Source organism: Panthera tigris, chromosome D4 (genome assembly GCF_018350195.1).
Source record: "Panthera tigris isolate Pti1 chromosome D4, P.tigris_Pti1_mat1.1, whole genome shotgun sequence".
Lineage (NCBI taxonomy): Eukaryota > Metazoa > Chordata > Mammalia > Carnivora > Felidae > Panthera > Panthera tigris.
In genome coordinates this window covers 11,082,374-11,097,223 of record NC_056672.1, presented here as the reverse complement: position 1 = coordinate 11,097,223, position 14,850 = coordinate 11,082,374, and the positions used below count along the sequence as shown (strand labels likewise).

Here is a 14,850-nt window from a genome sequence, read left to right as displayed (position 1 = left end):
GAGAAAAATTACCTATTTTCTGACCTAGGAGGTAAGCCTAATAAGGCATCCAAGGTGTGTTGACCCACACAGAGCCGCGCAGTGAATACATGGCCGACACAGGCATCCGCTTAAAGCCAGTGAGAAGCGAAGCTTTAAGGCAAATTGCGCTCGTCGCTGACAAATATCGTAACTTTAGAATCTCTGCTCCAAGCCACCCTCCGTTATTACAGAATGAAGATACTTAACGATGAAATGCCAGTTGCCAATTTATTTTTCTGCTGACTCCCGAGGGCAGTTTTGAGCAATTTGCCCTTTCTGGTTCCATCTATGTAATTTAATGAAAGCCAGCCCTTGGGAGTGTTCTGAAAGACAGACTTAGCAAAGTGTGACCAATATGGTGAAACAAACAAGCAAAAATCCACAATCCGTGCAAAAGGTTGAAATAAGGAATTTCTTTTTTATTGGCTACTAAGTGTCCTAGCGACTTTCTGACAGAAGCAGAGATAGAAAGTGGAAACAAATCCCTTACTGGGAACATCTCCCTGCTTGCACGAGTCTTGACTACAGCAACAACACATTGCTTAACAGTCAAAGCTCATCACGTCATCTGTGCTGACGATGGGGTAAGTGACAGTGCTGTTCCCAAGGAAGCAAAACATATGCAAACAGGTCCCACGCACCACACCGAGTGTCCTGGCTGAGTACAGACGGAGGCTGCTAGGGCCGCAATATCCTGCTCCTGGGCAAAGAAAGCCAGTTGTGACCTTCTGGTTTCCATCAGGGGCCCCCCACCCCTCATCAGGCCCATAACCACCACCCAGTAAGTACTCTATTCCCTACTTTTACACCATCACATTGTCTCCTTCTATAGCCGCTGTAAGATGTGAACTATGTCCAAACGATTGCATTAAAATAGACTCTTATAAGATAACAGAGAGAGAGAGAAAGTCAGAGAGACAGCGGACATGGTGGTATTCTGTCTTCCCAGGAGGAATTCATGTAAACCCCCGTGTCACCGTACATGACGGCGTCAAGGGAGCGCTGGTGGGACCGTAGGCACTCATTTGCAGAGTCCTGCCAAGAAACCGCTCTCCACCTGCACGAGGATTGGCTGAGTTGGAAAGAACGCAGCCAGCTTAATAGCGAAAATAATATTTACAAAATAAGAGAGGAAAACACCCTTTTGATATGCTTCGCTGGAAGTGTGCCATTGTGATCTGCAGAATGCTCTGGAAGGCGTGAGAGAACTCGGCTTGGGGACTCTGGGGGGATGGGAGGGTGGGCGAAGGGGCCATACGGCGGCTTGTGGGCATGAGGTGCGCTATGAGGGGCCCAACCTTCCCCTCACGGGAGACCTGACCCAGGATGAAGAGCCAAGCCCTCCACCACGCCGAGGAGAGTCTTCTGAGCTCCGCCCAGGGGCACCTGTGCCTTCGGGTCAGTTTAGTTCTGGCACTGCGCTCTGACCATGATTTCAGCACCTTTCCACACCGGACAGCAACGGCGCACAGATGCCAGGATGGACACCTTCCCAGCCCGCTAACTCTTTTCTCAAAAGGTGAGGTTCCTTTGCATGCTAAAATATGGATACCAAATGATAGTGCAGCTTTAACAGACAACGGAAGCCCCTGTTGCATTTGGAGGAACTGAGCCAAACCCAAACAAAACAGATTTTTTTCTCCTCCCCACCGCCCCTCCCCCCATAAACATATTATCTTTTTTTTTTTTTCCCCAAAGTCGTAAAAGGCACAAACAGGTAGCAAGAAGGCGTGGGTGAAGTATGTCCCGCCAAGCGCTCTCTTTTGGCCCTCGTCACTGATCTTTCCTCCACTCAGGTGATGACTGTGGGGCCCCTCCGGCCGGTTCTCTCATGAATCTGGGAGATTTTCAGCGCAATGGCTATGAGAGGGCTCAGCACTGCCTGGAAAAGGAGGAGAAACAGTCTGTGAACAACTCACATCAGTCACAGGAGGGCTGCTGTGATTGGTTTCTGTCGCAAGCGTCTGGATTCAAGTATGATTTGCAGCTTATAGGCAGAGTCAATAGCTGGCACGACACCTGTTTGCCAGACCCTAGTTCCTCTTCCATAAAAGGAGAGTGGAGGGAGTAGGGCGGGGACCCTGGGGAGGAGACGGTCTCCAGAGTCTTGTCCCGGCCCCCCCAAAATGCTGATCTCAGACGCGAACCTACCAGCCCAGGTCCCAGAGCATTGGGGCATTTCATGAACAGAACTCTGTGAATTAAGGAAGTTCAGAAAACGCCACAGTCTTCCTCTGCTACACTCCCCGCCCCTGACACCATGTACACCCCCAAAACACGTACGTGCACCAGAACTCGAGGAAAAACATTCATTCTCCAGCCTGTGACCCCAGGCCTGAAAAGCCTACTATCTTGATGTTCCAAAAGAAGACCGACCCATCGGCCAGTGTCGCAGAAAGAACTGTTCATTTCTTCCCATCAAATAACACGGTGGCTCACAAGGCTCCTTAAGGTCCCCCAGAAGGAGGGTGGTTTAGAGACCTAAGCAATAGGTCCCCAGAAAGGCAAAGGACACGGAGAAGAGAATCACTTCTTGCCCTCTAGCTACTTATCAGGTCACAGGAGTAAGGTATCGTTTCCCAGAGTGTGGGACACGTACACACACACATAGATGACACGGGAAGTTATTTTAGATGGTTCACGGACATGGCGTTACCTACAAAATGTGAGAAAGTTACTCTGTTTTCCATTCTTCTTCAATCCTCCTAATGCATCAAGGAGAAACTCTTTAATACATTAACCAAAACAGAGCGTGCCTCAGACAAGCATTACCTAGCTGGAAGGCAGTATCATTGCAGGTTTTATTGGATTCATTTTTGTGCTGAGCTTTTATTTATCAAGGGATACTGTTTTTTTTTTTTCATGTAGATGAAAGCTTTCTATAATAAATAAGTACTGAAGTGAAAGAAAAGTAAGACCATTTCAGGACAAATACCACTACAGGGATACCAATAAAAGATACATTTGGGAAATACTGGCATAAGGGAAGAAACAAAGATACCATGTTGAGGAGAATAAAGCCTGTCATTTTCAGAGGGGAGAGGAGAATTCTGTTACTTGCAACCCTCACCTCTTCCTGACAGAGACAGGGATGAAGGGAGCATATGTGTCCTAACTGGACAACAAGAGCACAAGCAAATGCCCAGGGCCTGAGAACAAGCACAATAGCCCAGTGTGTCCTCAGTGGAGTGTAGACACAGGGTAGTCCTGAGTGACAAGTGAATAAGACTTGATTTTTTTTTAATGTTTTTAATGTTTTATTTTTGAGAGAGACAGAGCACAAGCAGGGGAGGGGCAAAGAGAGAGGGAGACACAGAATCCGAAGCAGGCTCCGGGCTCTGAGCTGTCAGCACAGAGCCCGACGCGGGGCTCGAACTCACAGACTGTGAGATCATGACCTGAGCTGAAGTCGGACACAGATGCTTAACCGACTGTGCCACCCAGGCGCCCCGTCATAAGCACACTCCTTAATCCCCACTGCCCATTTCACCCACCCCCTACCCACCTCCCCTCTGGATCATCACTTTGTTCTCTAGTTAAGAGTCTGTTTCTTGGTTTGTGTGTCTCTCTCTCTCTCTCTTTTTTAAATCTGCTTTCTCCTTTGTTTCTTAAATTCCACATATAAGTGAAACCATACAGTCTTTCTCTGACTTATTTCGCTTAGTGTAATACTCTCCAGTTCCATCCGTGTTGTTGGAAATGGCAAGATTTCATTCTTTTCTATGCTGAGTAATATTCTCTTGTGTACATATGCCATATCTTTTTTTTCTCCCTCAGATCTAGGGCTAGGATTAGGGCCAACATCCCGTCTATTTAAGAAAACGCAGTGAAATTGAACTTGACACTTCAAGAACTAAAAAAGTAAGACGTACTTGACTTCACATCGTTGCGAGGGTCGAGATCAAAAACTTTGAACTCCACATCTTTAAGTGATGGCATCTACTGGCAAGGTGATAGGGAAGCACAGTTTTAACCAATGCTATAAACACTGCCACATTCTCTTAACTGATTTCCACCCAACTGGGAGACAAACAAACCTAAGCTTTCTGTCTGTAAAACATCCTGAATGAGGTCACCAGCACAGGAGCTGTGACTAGTACATCACTTTCTAATCAGCTCACCTACTTGAGCCTCTAACGAGTGGATTATGTGCTTATCAGGAATCAGTTAAGTTTGTTCCTAAATAAGTTAATACCTGTTATGCTTGTTGTTCAGAATATACAATTATTAAACTGTATGTAAGCCAGTGAGGTGTGAGTATACACAGGAAGAGTTCTTTCTATGAAAATTAAGTTGAATGTTTTGGAAAGAGTTCGGTAATGGCAATGAGCTAATCCTGCGAAATTAATGTGAGGGAGATACAGCGAAACACTAGGGAAGAATAGAAAGTGTGCAGAATGGTAAGACAGGGTCTTATGCTAAGAGGAAAATGATTTCACTCACGTGTGGAATTTGAGAAACACAACAGATAACATAGGGGAAGGGAAGGAAAAATAAAATTAAAAAAAAAAGAGGGAGGCAAACCATAAGAGACGCTTTAATTCAGAGAACAAACAGGGCTGCTGGAGGGGAGGTGAATGGAGGGATGGGTTAAATGGGTGATGGGAATTCAGGAAGGCACTTTTGGGAATGAGGACTGGGTGTCATATGTGCAAGGTGAATCATTGGGTTCTACTCTCCTGAAGCCAAGATTACACTGGATGTTAATTAACTTGAATTTAAATTTTAAAAAATGTACAAAACACTTTCTTCAGATTGCTCCCCAAGTGTGTTTAAATTCCCGCTAGCTATAAACAAATTAAAGGCAAACATTACTGATGAATAATGAGTGGGAATCTTCTTAAGAAAGATAATCACACCAGCACACAGTGTGCTCATGTTCAAAGAAAAGGTCTGAGATCACTATTAAAATATTGAACAACATGGGGCGCCTGGGTGGCTCAGTCGGTTAAGCGTCCGGCTTTGGCTCAGGTCATGATCTCGTGGTTCGTGAGTTCGAGCCCCGCGTCGGGCTCTGTGCTGATGGCCTCAGAGCCTGGAGCCTGCTTCGGATTCTGTGTCTCCCTCTCTCTCTCTGCCCCTCCCCTGCTCATGCTCTGTCTCTCTCTGTCTCTAAAAAAAAATAAATAAATGTCAAAAAAAAAATTAAAATATTGAACAATAAATATATACTTTGGTGTTTTGGGCTAAAAATACAATGGTCAAGATATGCGCTTAGTTACTTCTTTTAACTCTTTCTAGACTCATGAATCAAGCACTTGTCCCTCGCTTTGATCATGTCAGAGAAAAAGGCTTCAGTGGTACTTATGCATAAGGAAAGGAAAGAAATACAATTTTGGAGACTCCATATGAGGAAGACCTTGAACATGGGGGCCCCCAACTGGAGCAGAGAGCTCCAGGCCAACACAGCACAGAAGCTGTGAAGTTATCTACCCTCAAGGGACTATGAGGGTTTGGGAAGAAGGACATTAGTGACGATCACCATGGACTGAACACTACTGAGGTCTTTTCACCCATTTTCCAGCAACCCAGAAAGTCTTCAGATGTTTGTATGACCCTACAGAGTTCTGGGACAGGTCCCTAAAAATGCCCAAGATTAAAATGTGGAATGGTTGCTTCAAGTTATAAATTAAGGATCATAGAGCAATGTCTTTTTTTCTTGCCTGAGTGTAAAAAGTAAATATATATGTTCTAGAATAATTGGTCATGCCATGCAGGCAGGAGTTTTGTTTAACTCAGGGCTTTTCAGAAGAGTGCTTGCTACTTAGGAGGTATTCAATGGATATCAGCGGCTATATCAGCTTGGTAAAAAGAAGATGATGAGGCAGACAGAGACCTTCTGTGACCATCGTGCAGGGTGCCCTGGGCAAGTGGAAGGGTCACTGGACGTTTGCTGTCATGGTTTTCTTCAGAAATCACAGCTTTTATACATGTGAACCCCAAACGCTTCTATCATCCCCCATGCATCATGAAAAAGAGGGGAGGGGTGTCTGGGTGGCTCAGTCGGTTGAGCGTCCGACTTCGGCTCAGGTCATGATCTCACAGTCTGTGAGTTTGAGCCCCACATCGGGCTCTGTGCTGACAGCTCGGAGCCTGGAGCCTGCTTCCGATTCTGTGTCTCCCTCTCTCTCTCTGCCCCTCCCCGGCTCATGCTGTCTCTCTGTCAAAAATAAACATTAAAAAAAAAAAAGAAAAAGAAAAAGAGTGAAGGGAGATTAATTTTCCTGAGACAATGGGAAAGGCCCTGAGAATGAATAGTGAGCCAAGGAGTTAAAAATTAGAAGCCTATGCATGTGAGATTTCCGAGGTAGCACAATGAGTTTTGAGATCTTCTTGTCACAGATGAGGAAACACAGAGAGTAGCCAGGTTGGGCCCAGGGTCATACGTCTGTTTTGTGGCTGAGCAAAGAACATAGTGATGCCTCCTTGACGGCTCTTTCCATCCCACAATCCTGAACACGAGGAATGACCAGGAAAACAGACTGAATGAAAGGGGCCAAGTGGGAGGGATGACGGAACAGTGGGGTCGTCACCCACTGCGCCACACAAGACCCAGCTCAGTCGAGCGGTCAGACGGGACGGACCGGCCATCTGCACTGACCAAGAGCAGGAGGGACAGTAAGAAGAAGAGTGTTTCTGGTTAAGTGAATGTGTTAGAAGGTCTGAGGTGACTCTTCATGAATAAAGGGACTAAGCTAATACAGCCTTTAATCGATGAGAAATATAACATCTTTGTTTTTTCTCAGAGGTGCTTGACATAGTTTTTCTACACTCAAGAGCAAGAAGGAGTACTTCTCTTGCTGCAAATGGATGGCAATGTATCCATCCAACAGCACTCTCAGTGTGGCTCCAATGTCTTCCTCCATCTTGGACGGTTGGGAGAGATATCTGCTACCATGTTTAGTTAATAAGCCTACCGGGCTGAAGAGGGAATTGGAGTCTGTCCCTACTTAAAATTCGGATGCTTTGTTTATCGTGGGTTTTCATTACGTTTTGATTTTTTTGAGTTTATTTATTTTGAGAGAGAGAAAGAACACGTGTGCATGAGTGGGCGGGGGGGAGAGAAAGAGAGAGAGAGAGAGAGATAGAGGGGGAGGGAGAGGGAGAGAAAGAATCCCAAGTAGGCTCCAGGCTGTCAGCGCAGAGCCTGACTCAGGGCCTGATCTCACCAACCTGTGAGATCAAAAACCCACAATCAAGAGTTGGCTGCTTAACCAATGGAGCCGCTAAGGCACCCCAGCACTGATGTTGATTTTTAAAAATATTGCATTGCAGTATTTATTTTGATTGCTGAGTTTTGGGTGCCTTTTTAAATTGTGCATCTAGCTAACCTCACCCTAAGCCCTGTCCTGTATTAGGCTGTAACCTGTTCGTGCTCCCTGGAGGGACAGAGTGGGTTTTTCCTTTCACCTTTTCTCCCATCTCCTCCTCCTTTATGTTGCTGTGGTGGTGGTTTTGATCCATATGCGTGTAAATTAGGGCCACAAAAACAAACCCCTAACCAATAGACAAGAGAGGTGTAAATGATCCAGATGTCACAAGACTCAAAGTAAATAGTTAACTGATTTTTTTTTATTTTGGAGAAAAAAAATACCACATCACCTATGAAGTCAGATTGGTCAGAATTTGTGGAGGGAACCTTGCGCTGGACCAGTCTTGAAGGAGGAACATGATTTTCGTGATCAGGGAGGTGTGGGTATGGGGAGGATGTGGGGGGGGGGTGGAGGGAGGGGATAACAGCACTTTTTCAAGTTCCTGGTTGGGAGCAGGTACTACAACCCAGGAGAATGCAGCTCCCTGACCAACAGAAGATACGGACCCTCTAGAGTCAATAAGATAGGAACTGGTAACAAATGCCACCTGCTCCTGATTCTTAGAGGCCACTGGCATCCCCGCTCCTGCTGATGTGCCTGCCCCCCACCCCTGACTTCATGCCAACATTTCGTTTTAGTCCACATGCTGTGGGCTTGGTTTAAGGCAGTGGTTCTCAAACCTGAGCGTGCATCAGAATCACCGGGGAGGGCCTGTGAATGTGTAGACTGCTGGTCCCCTCCCCGAGCTCCTGAGCCAGGCGGTCTGAGGTAGGGCCCAAGAATGTGCATTTCTAACAAGTTGCAGGTAATGCTGCTGCTCGGGATTCAGGGCCCACACTTTGCCAACCGCTGCTTCAAGGTGCTGATTACTGGGCCTGCCGAATTCTTTGCTCCAGCTTGGTTTTCTTTTCTTTTCTTTTTTTTTTTTAAATGTCTTTAAAATTCTTTTATTTTAGAGAGATAGCAGAAGCAGGGGAGAGGGGCTGAGGAAGAGAGACAGAGAATCTCAAGCAGGCTCCACGCTCAACGTGGATCATGACTTAAGCTGAAATCAAGAGTCAGACTTTCAGCCAACTGAGCCTCCCAGGCGCCCCTCAAAGTTTGGTGTTTTGGTTCACATCACACAATTCCACTTTCTGCCACAGCTGACCAGACCAGGAGCGGGTCCCTGACTCACAGTCGGCCATCAAAGGCTGGTCAGCAACCTTCCAGATAACAGGGGACAAAACCCAGCTGATCAGATTCTTTCCCTCGGGGATTAAACTGATAGGTAATGAAAGAATGAGGCAGTTACCAGTGGGAGCTAAATTAACCCCAAGGTTAGAATTAATTAGCCATGAGGGTATAAGGCGCCACGGTAATCCAGGGGTTATGCCAAGGCAGGGACTCTGGGAAAGATGACAAAGAATTAAAAGAAAGAAACCAGGAAAAATAAAGATTAAAGACAACAGAGGAAAATAATAAAGAGTTGGCAAAAAAAAAAAAACAAAAAAAAAACGGTGTGAATCCCAGTAATCTCTAAAGGAAAGATCCATTAACTCCCACCAGGGGGCCTGGATCTATTACTTTGTTCAAGGTCTGGCCTCCAGGACCTGGCCCTGTGACAGGACTCACCCTTGGATTTCTTGAGCTAACCCTTGGTCTCTGGGGGCTCTAAAATAAATTAAACTTTTAAAACAAACGAAAACAAAATCACTTTGATCAAATAAACTCACCCAACTTGTTTCTCTTGGGTCATTTTGAGGGACCAGCATTGCCCAGCTTTCTACCACCAGCGAGAAAAAAAGCTTTTTTTTTTTCCCCCTTAGAAAACAACACTTCTGGCCAACCAAAATTAATTTCCTCACCAGATCAGCTCATGGCTGCACCAGCCTCTCCCACCAAATCTCTCCCAAGGCTGGGCCAGAAGTGCTCTTCGGTGGGTCTTTCTCTCTCTCTCCCATGTGCAAGCAGCTACCAGTCCCACGGGTCGTATTTGCACAGTGGCTCCCCGACCCCCCACTCCCCACTCACCCCATCGCTCCCTCCTCTGCCACCCCTGGCTTGCAGGAACCTGCTGACTGTTCTCAGCCTCACCACACCGAGCTTCAGGGTCTCGGACTCGTTCACCTGACGCCCTGATGTACAAGTCTCAGATGATCCCTCCAAGACCATTCTCAGCCCCTCTTGGCATGGCTGTTAGGCTCTGGGTGGCTGGGTCTCTCTCTGGTGGGCAGACTAACAGCCCCCAAGACGTCAGTCCTAATCCCTGGAGTCTATCAATGTGACCTCAGGTGGGGTGGTGGGGTGGGGGGAAGGTTCTTTCCAGATGTGAGTAAGCTCAAGATCTTGAGATGGGGAGATTGTCCAGCTGGGCCCTAAATGCAATCGCTGCTGTCCTCAGAAGAGGGAGGCAGATGGAGATCACATACAGGCACACAGAGAAGCTGAGACAAGTCGCAGCCCGAGTGTGGGGGGGATACAGCCACAAGGCAGACGTGGTTCCAGCTGCCAAAAGATGGAGGGGGCAAGGAAGGTTCTCTCCCGGAGCCTCCCGAGGGAGTGCGACGCCCTGATCACAGAATGCCAGCCTCCTGAACCAGGAGAGATCCATTTCCGTTGTTTGAAGCCACCCAGTCTCTGGGACTGAGTTACAGCAGCCACAGCAAATGACTGCACCCTTCCTTTTCGCGAGCCCTCCTCAATCGGCTGCCTCTCCTTGTCTCACACCTTTGCACCTCTGAAACTGTGACCCCTCAGCCTGAGGCAGCCCACCCACCCCTCTTTCTTTCTCCATGTCTGCCTGGGGTGAGCTGACCATGGTGCAATCTCACCCATCCCTCGAGGCCGCCCTGCCGAGACCTTCTGACAATCCTACCCTGCCCAGAGAGGCTCCCTCCATTCTTCAGACTGCTCCCTTGCTTCTCGGCTGATTCCTTTTTGCCTTGATTTATGGGAGTTTGTAGAGTTGTTTGCCCTCCTCTCTCTTCCTCTGCACACTTCAAGTAAATTCTAAGCCACTAGAAGGCAAAGCTTTTCTTACATATGTCTGTTTCCCTCATGGTATGTGTCTTGCCCATTAGAGATGCTAAAAAAAAAAAAAAAAAAAAAAAAAACCAAAAAACAAACAAAAAAACAAATGGCGGGTTTGGGAAATGATGTGATGAGGTGAGCTTTCCAGCATTTATTGTGTGGATGATCTGAGAAACCTTGTGTGTGGCAGCCTCTTCATCAGGAAGCTTCACTAGGAAGAGACAAAACTGTCCATCCATTCCCCCATAGCCTCCTCCTCAACCCAAAGGAGAGTCCGGCCTTCATGTTTCTTTCTTTCTTTTTTAATTCTTTTAATGTTTATTTATTTTTGAGAGAGAGAGAGAGCAGGGGAGGGGCAGAGAGAGAGGGGAGACACAGAGTCCCAAGCAGGCTCCAGGCTCTGAGCTGTCAGCACACAGCCTGACGCGGGGCTCAAACCCACAAACCGTGAGATCGTGACCTGAGCCGAAGTCCAACGCTTAACCGACTGAGCCACCCAGGCGCCCCCAGGCTTCGTATTTCTTAAGCCAGGAACCCCTCTTTGCTTGGGAAGAGTTAATAGGCTCTTGAGGGATTCTAATTAGCACCAAGTACCAAGATGATGCTAGGGCTGGGGTGAAGGCTTCAAAAGAAAGCTGTCCAGTCCGGGAAGACAGTAAAGGGAAAGGACTCTGCATTCTGGAAATGGTGATGGTGTGAGCCCTGTTGGATGCAACAACACTGAGGAGGGCAGTGGGCAGTGGCAAGAGCCACTGGGGAAAAGAGCCTGTGCCCTTGCCCAGAGCAGTGCCTCAGACAGAGAGTGGGGACAACCCACAGAGAGCTGAGAGCTCCGCCGATCACAGAAGCCTGCACTCTCCCCGGGAAAGCGTGCACCCTCTCCGTGCCTCCGTCCCTTCTGCATGGTCTTAGATGCTTCGGAAAAGGGAGGGAGCCTCAAATGGCCATTTGAGTATACGGGACTCATGCTCTACTCTGTGAAGCTACTGAGTTTCCTGCCAACTCAGAGAGGGCTGACCAAGTTGGAGATCATCTGTTCCGTGCAATACAAGGACAATGTGACATTCCTTGTATCTCAGGAGTTGTGCAGCCAGCCATACCTGTGAGGATTATAAACTTGGAGTCATCCTCTGACTTTGTTTCCAAAACATCCCAGCGTTGGAAAAGTTTCTGATTCTACTGCCCTTTAAATACTGAACACTCACGGGGCGCCTGTGCGGGGCTCAGTCGCTTAAGGGTCCGACGCTTGATTTCAACTCAGGTCATGATCTCATGGTTCCTGCCTTCGGCGCTCACAGCACAGAGCCTGGTTGGGATTCTCTCTCTCCCCCTCTCGCTCTCCGCCCCTCCCCTGCTTATGTATGTACTCTCTCTCTCAAAATAAATATATAAACATCAAAAAAATATGTATCTAGAATACACACAAGGTAACAGAGAGAGAGCCAAGGACAGGGATCTGTAACCCTCAAGGCCGTTTGTAAGGGCTCCTGCCCAAAGGGGTGAGCAGGGAGGGAAATCTGTCCCAAGCCCATCTCAGGAGACGGCAAGCCCACATCTTCCCAGGGAAAGGGGCGCGCCTGTCTTCCCACAAAGATGCTATCCATGCCAGGCGGGGAGGAGAAAGCCTCTTCACCCTACCCACTCTCACAAATGGTTTTTCCAGTTTATACGAGGGTGCCCTCTAAGACACCACCTGGGTTACAATAGCCCAGATTTTAGGTAAGAAGGATGACGGGCTACTTTAAACCCATTTGGGAGGGGCATCGAGAAGAGGAATTATTACTGAAGATAAAATCAAATACGCTTTGGCTAATAAAAATTAAGCAAAAATGCCAAACGCTGCCAACATTCTGCTCTTTATTATAATCCGTACGAGGGCCCTGACTTTAATTCCTCTTTCGTCTGACACATCTACCTGTCTTGATCCACAACAGAACTAAAATTAGCCAAAATGGAGACTATGGAAAATGACTACATAAATCTGAATTTTGAGCCCCACACCGAGGGAACCATCTATCTTGTCAACATCACGGGCCAGGCCTCCGCAGAATCTCTCTTCTGAGGGAGAGAGAGAGCCACCCCAAGACAGACGCTGACGAAACACTCCCAAAGAAGTTCACTGGAAGCAAGAACTAAACCAGCACTTTGGGACCGCAGTGACAAGCCTGGTTAGAAACCACCGTGGCCAGGCAGGCCCAGCCTCCTCCTCCAACCCCTCCACTCTCACCGTTGATTTGGGACTTGAGGAGGTGAAAGGGCGTCCCTAGGCTACAGATCCTAAGTAAAACAGAAGAGTCACAAAGACGGTTTTCTTATTTGTTCAAATGTGAGCTCCATTTGGCTCCATACTTGGAAGAATCCCATGGAGATTGGGGGGTGGGGGTGCGGGGAGGAGAAAGCAACACCACTGACCAGCATTTGTGGACATCGCTGCCAGGCATCAGGCAGAGTCCCGTTGCCCCGTCATTGTCCTGCGGTGCAAACACAAACCAACCTGCAAGATGTGACAGCTCACGTTTTGTAGAACTGCCCCCCACCCGTCACTCCTTCCCTCTCCCCTCCCTTTCTAGCCTCCTTTCTGTTACCGAAAACATCGTGGGAGGATGTGAAAGGAATGACTAGTTGGTTCATTCACATCACCATGATTTCTGCCCACCCTCCTCAAGTGTCCCTACTGTGTCTTCCACAGTTCTCTTCGTTGGGTATATTCACGACAGACTTCCATGGCCTCCTTGATGTGGAACACGCTTGCCCGCATAGAGGGAAACTACAGTTGCCCACCCGGCTATCACCACTCACGGAACAGCTAGCAGAAATCCGACCACACGATGGAAAGCAGGGGTTAAAAAAAAGCAGCACTGTCCCATTGGTGTTGCTCAAAGGACTCTCCTTGTAAGCATTCGCCTCCTATTTTTACTTCAGTTCCAACCACTTCTGAAAGCCAACGTCCAGGTAATCAATCAGTCTTTAAAAACATGGTTCCCAGGGTTGGAACAATAATGGGATTCAGCTTGGCTTTCTGCATATAGATCCCGGGAAGCCTGGATCCTTATGGATCCATTAAAAGTTTCCAAAGAAATCTCCCAAAGGTTGGTCAGAAGACTGTTACCTGAGGATGAGGGAAGAAATCACTGGGGATGCCGTTATGGGCTCCTGTCATGGCGACGCCATTTTGGTGAAGCTGGGGACCGACCAATCAAGGAGTGTGTAGTCCTCACAAGCTCCCTGAGTGATTCTGATACATCCCCAGGTCTGAAAACCACACTTAACAGAGTGTCGTGCTACTTAGTCTATAAGGAGTGGTCCAGAAGAGTAGTTACAAGCAGGGACTCTGAAGCCAAAGTGCCTGGCCCTCCCCCTTGTGAGTTGTGTGAGCTTGGGTAACCTCCATGAGCCTTAATGCTCCTTACACAGAATAGGGGGCCCTGGACCTCATAGAGCAGCTGTGAGGAGGAAATGAGCTAATGAACAGGAAACACTCAGAACAAGCATGGCACCCAGTGGGGGGGGGGGGCTGTGTAAGCACTGCTGTCATCCTACAAACCAGTAACTGAACGGAACTAACACCCGAACACCTTCAAAGCCACCCCCGAGGCTACATGGGGGCACGCAAAGTGGAGGTCCACGGCCACCCAATCTACTCTGTTACCTCTTATTTTTGCTGGCACAAAATTTATATAGACATTTTAAAAATACTGTTTAATATATGTCCAGTGAAACCTTGGTTTGAGAGCATAATTAGTTCCACAAACATGCACGTAATGCAAAGCACGTGTATATCAAGGCGAATTTCAAGAACCACCGGCTCAGTTGCGATCGTGTGATGTTCGGCGTCACGTCCGACTTGTGTTGCAAGCCATCGCTCGTTTATCGAGTTAAAATTTATTAGAAATGTTTGCTCCTCTTGCGCAACACTCGCAGAGCAAGGTACTTGCAATCCAAGGTTTTATTGAATATATAAAATAAGAATTGAATGCCTTTAGATGGCATGCCAGTTCCAACAGACAACTTCCCTCTGTTTCATGCCTGGCTGTCGTACTCACCTCGGTGGGTTGTCATTTGAATTTCTGACCCCAGGGTTCGCCACGGGGTTCCGGCCCTGCAGTCACCCGTGCCTTGTCACAGGAAGCTGGCTGCTCCAAGTGACGTGCTGGGTGGTAGGTGTGAGAGTGAGACACCCCCACAGGGCTGCTTCTGAGCATGGCTTTTGTCCCTGTGTCTTCACATGGAGAAGAAGAGACCTATGGATATATTACCAGAAAGCTCCCAACTGTACTGCAAGGTGTCCTCAAGCCAGATCTTATACCCTCTCCAGCCTGCAAGAGGGTGTGGGTTTTAGGGCTACACCGGGCAGGGCCCAATATGGAACTTATACCAGGACTATGGGGTATTTCTGAAGACCAGTGGTTCTTCGATATGGGTAGTCATGGGTTTTTCTTCAAGGTGCACTTCAGGATCATGAAACCCCAGCCAGCTGGGAACCCCACCTGGCCTCCCACGTCTC

The 14,850-nt window shown here is 47.8% G+C and overlaps 1 protein-coding gene across 1 annotated transcript in view; it reads right to left on the bottom strand.

The window, feature by feature from the left end:
* Nucleotides 1-419: 419 nt before the first annotated feature.
* PGM5 (phosphoglucomutase 5) overlaps nt 420-14,850 on the bottom strand; it is a 183,106-nt gene continuing 168,675 nt past the window's right edge. The window contains exon 11 of the mRNA XM_042964222.1: nt 420-1,903. Coding sequence (XP_042820156.1) covers nt 1,814-1,903 — 90 coding nt within the window. The 3' untranslated portion in view covers nt 420-1,813. The remainder of the gene's footprint in view (nt 1,904-14,850) is intronic.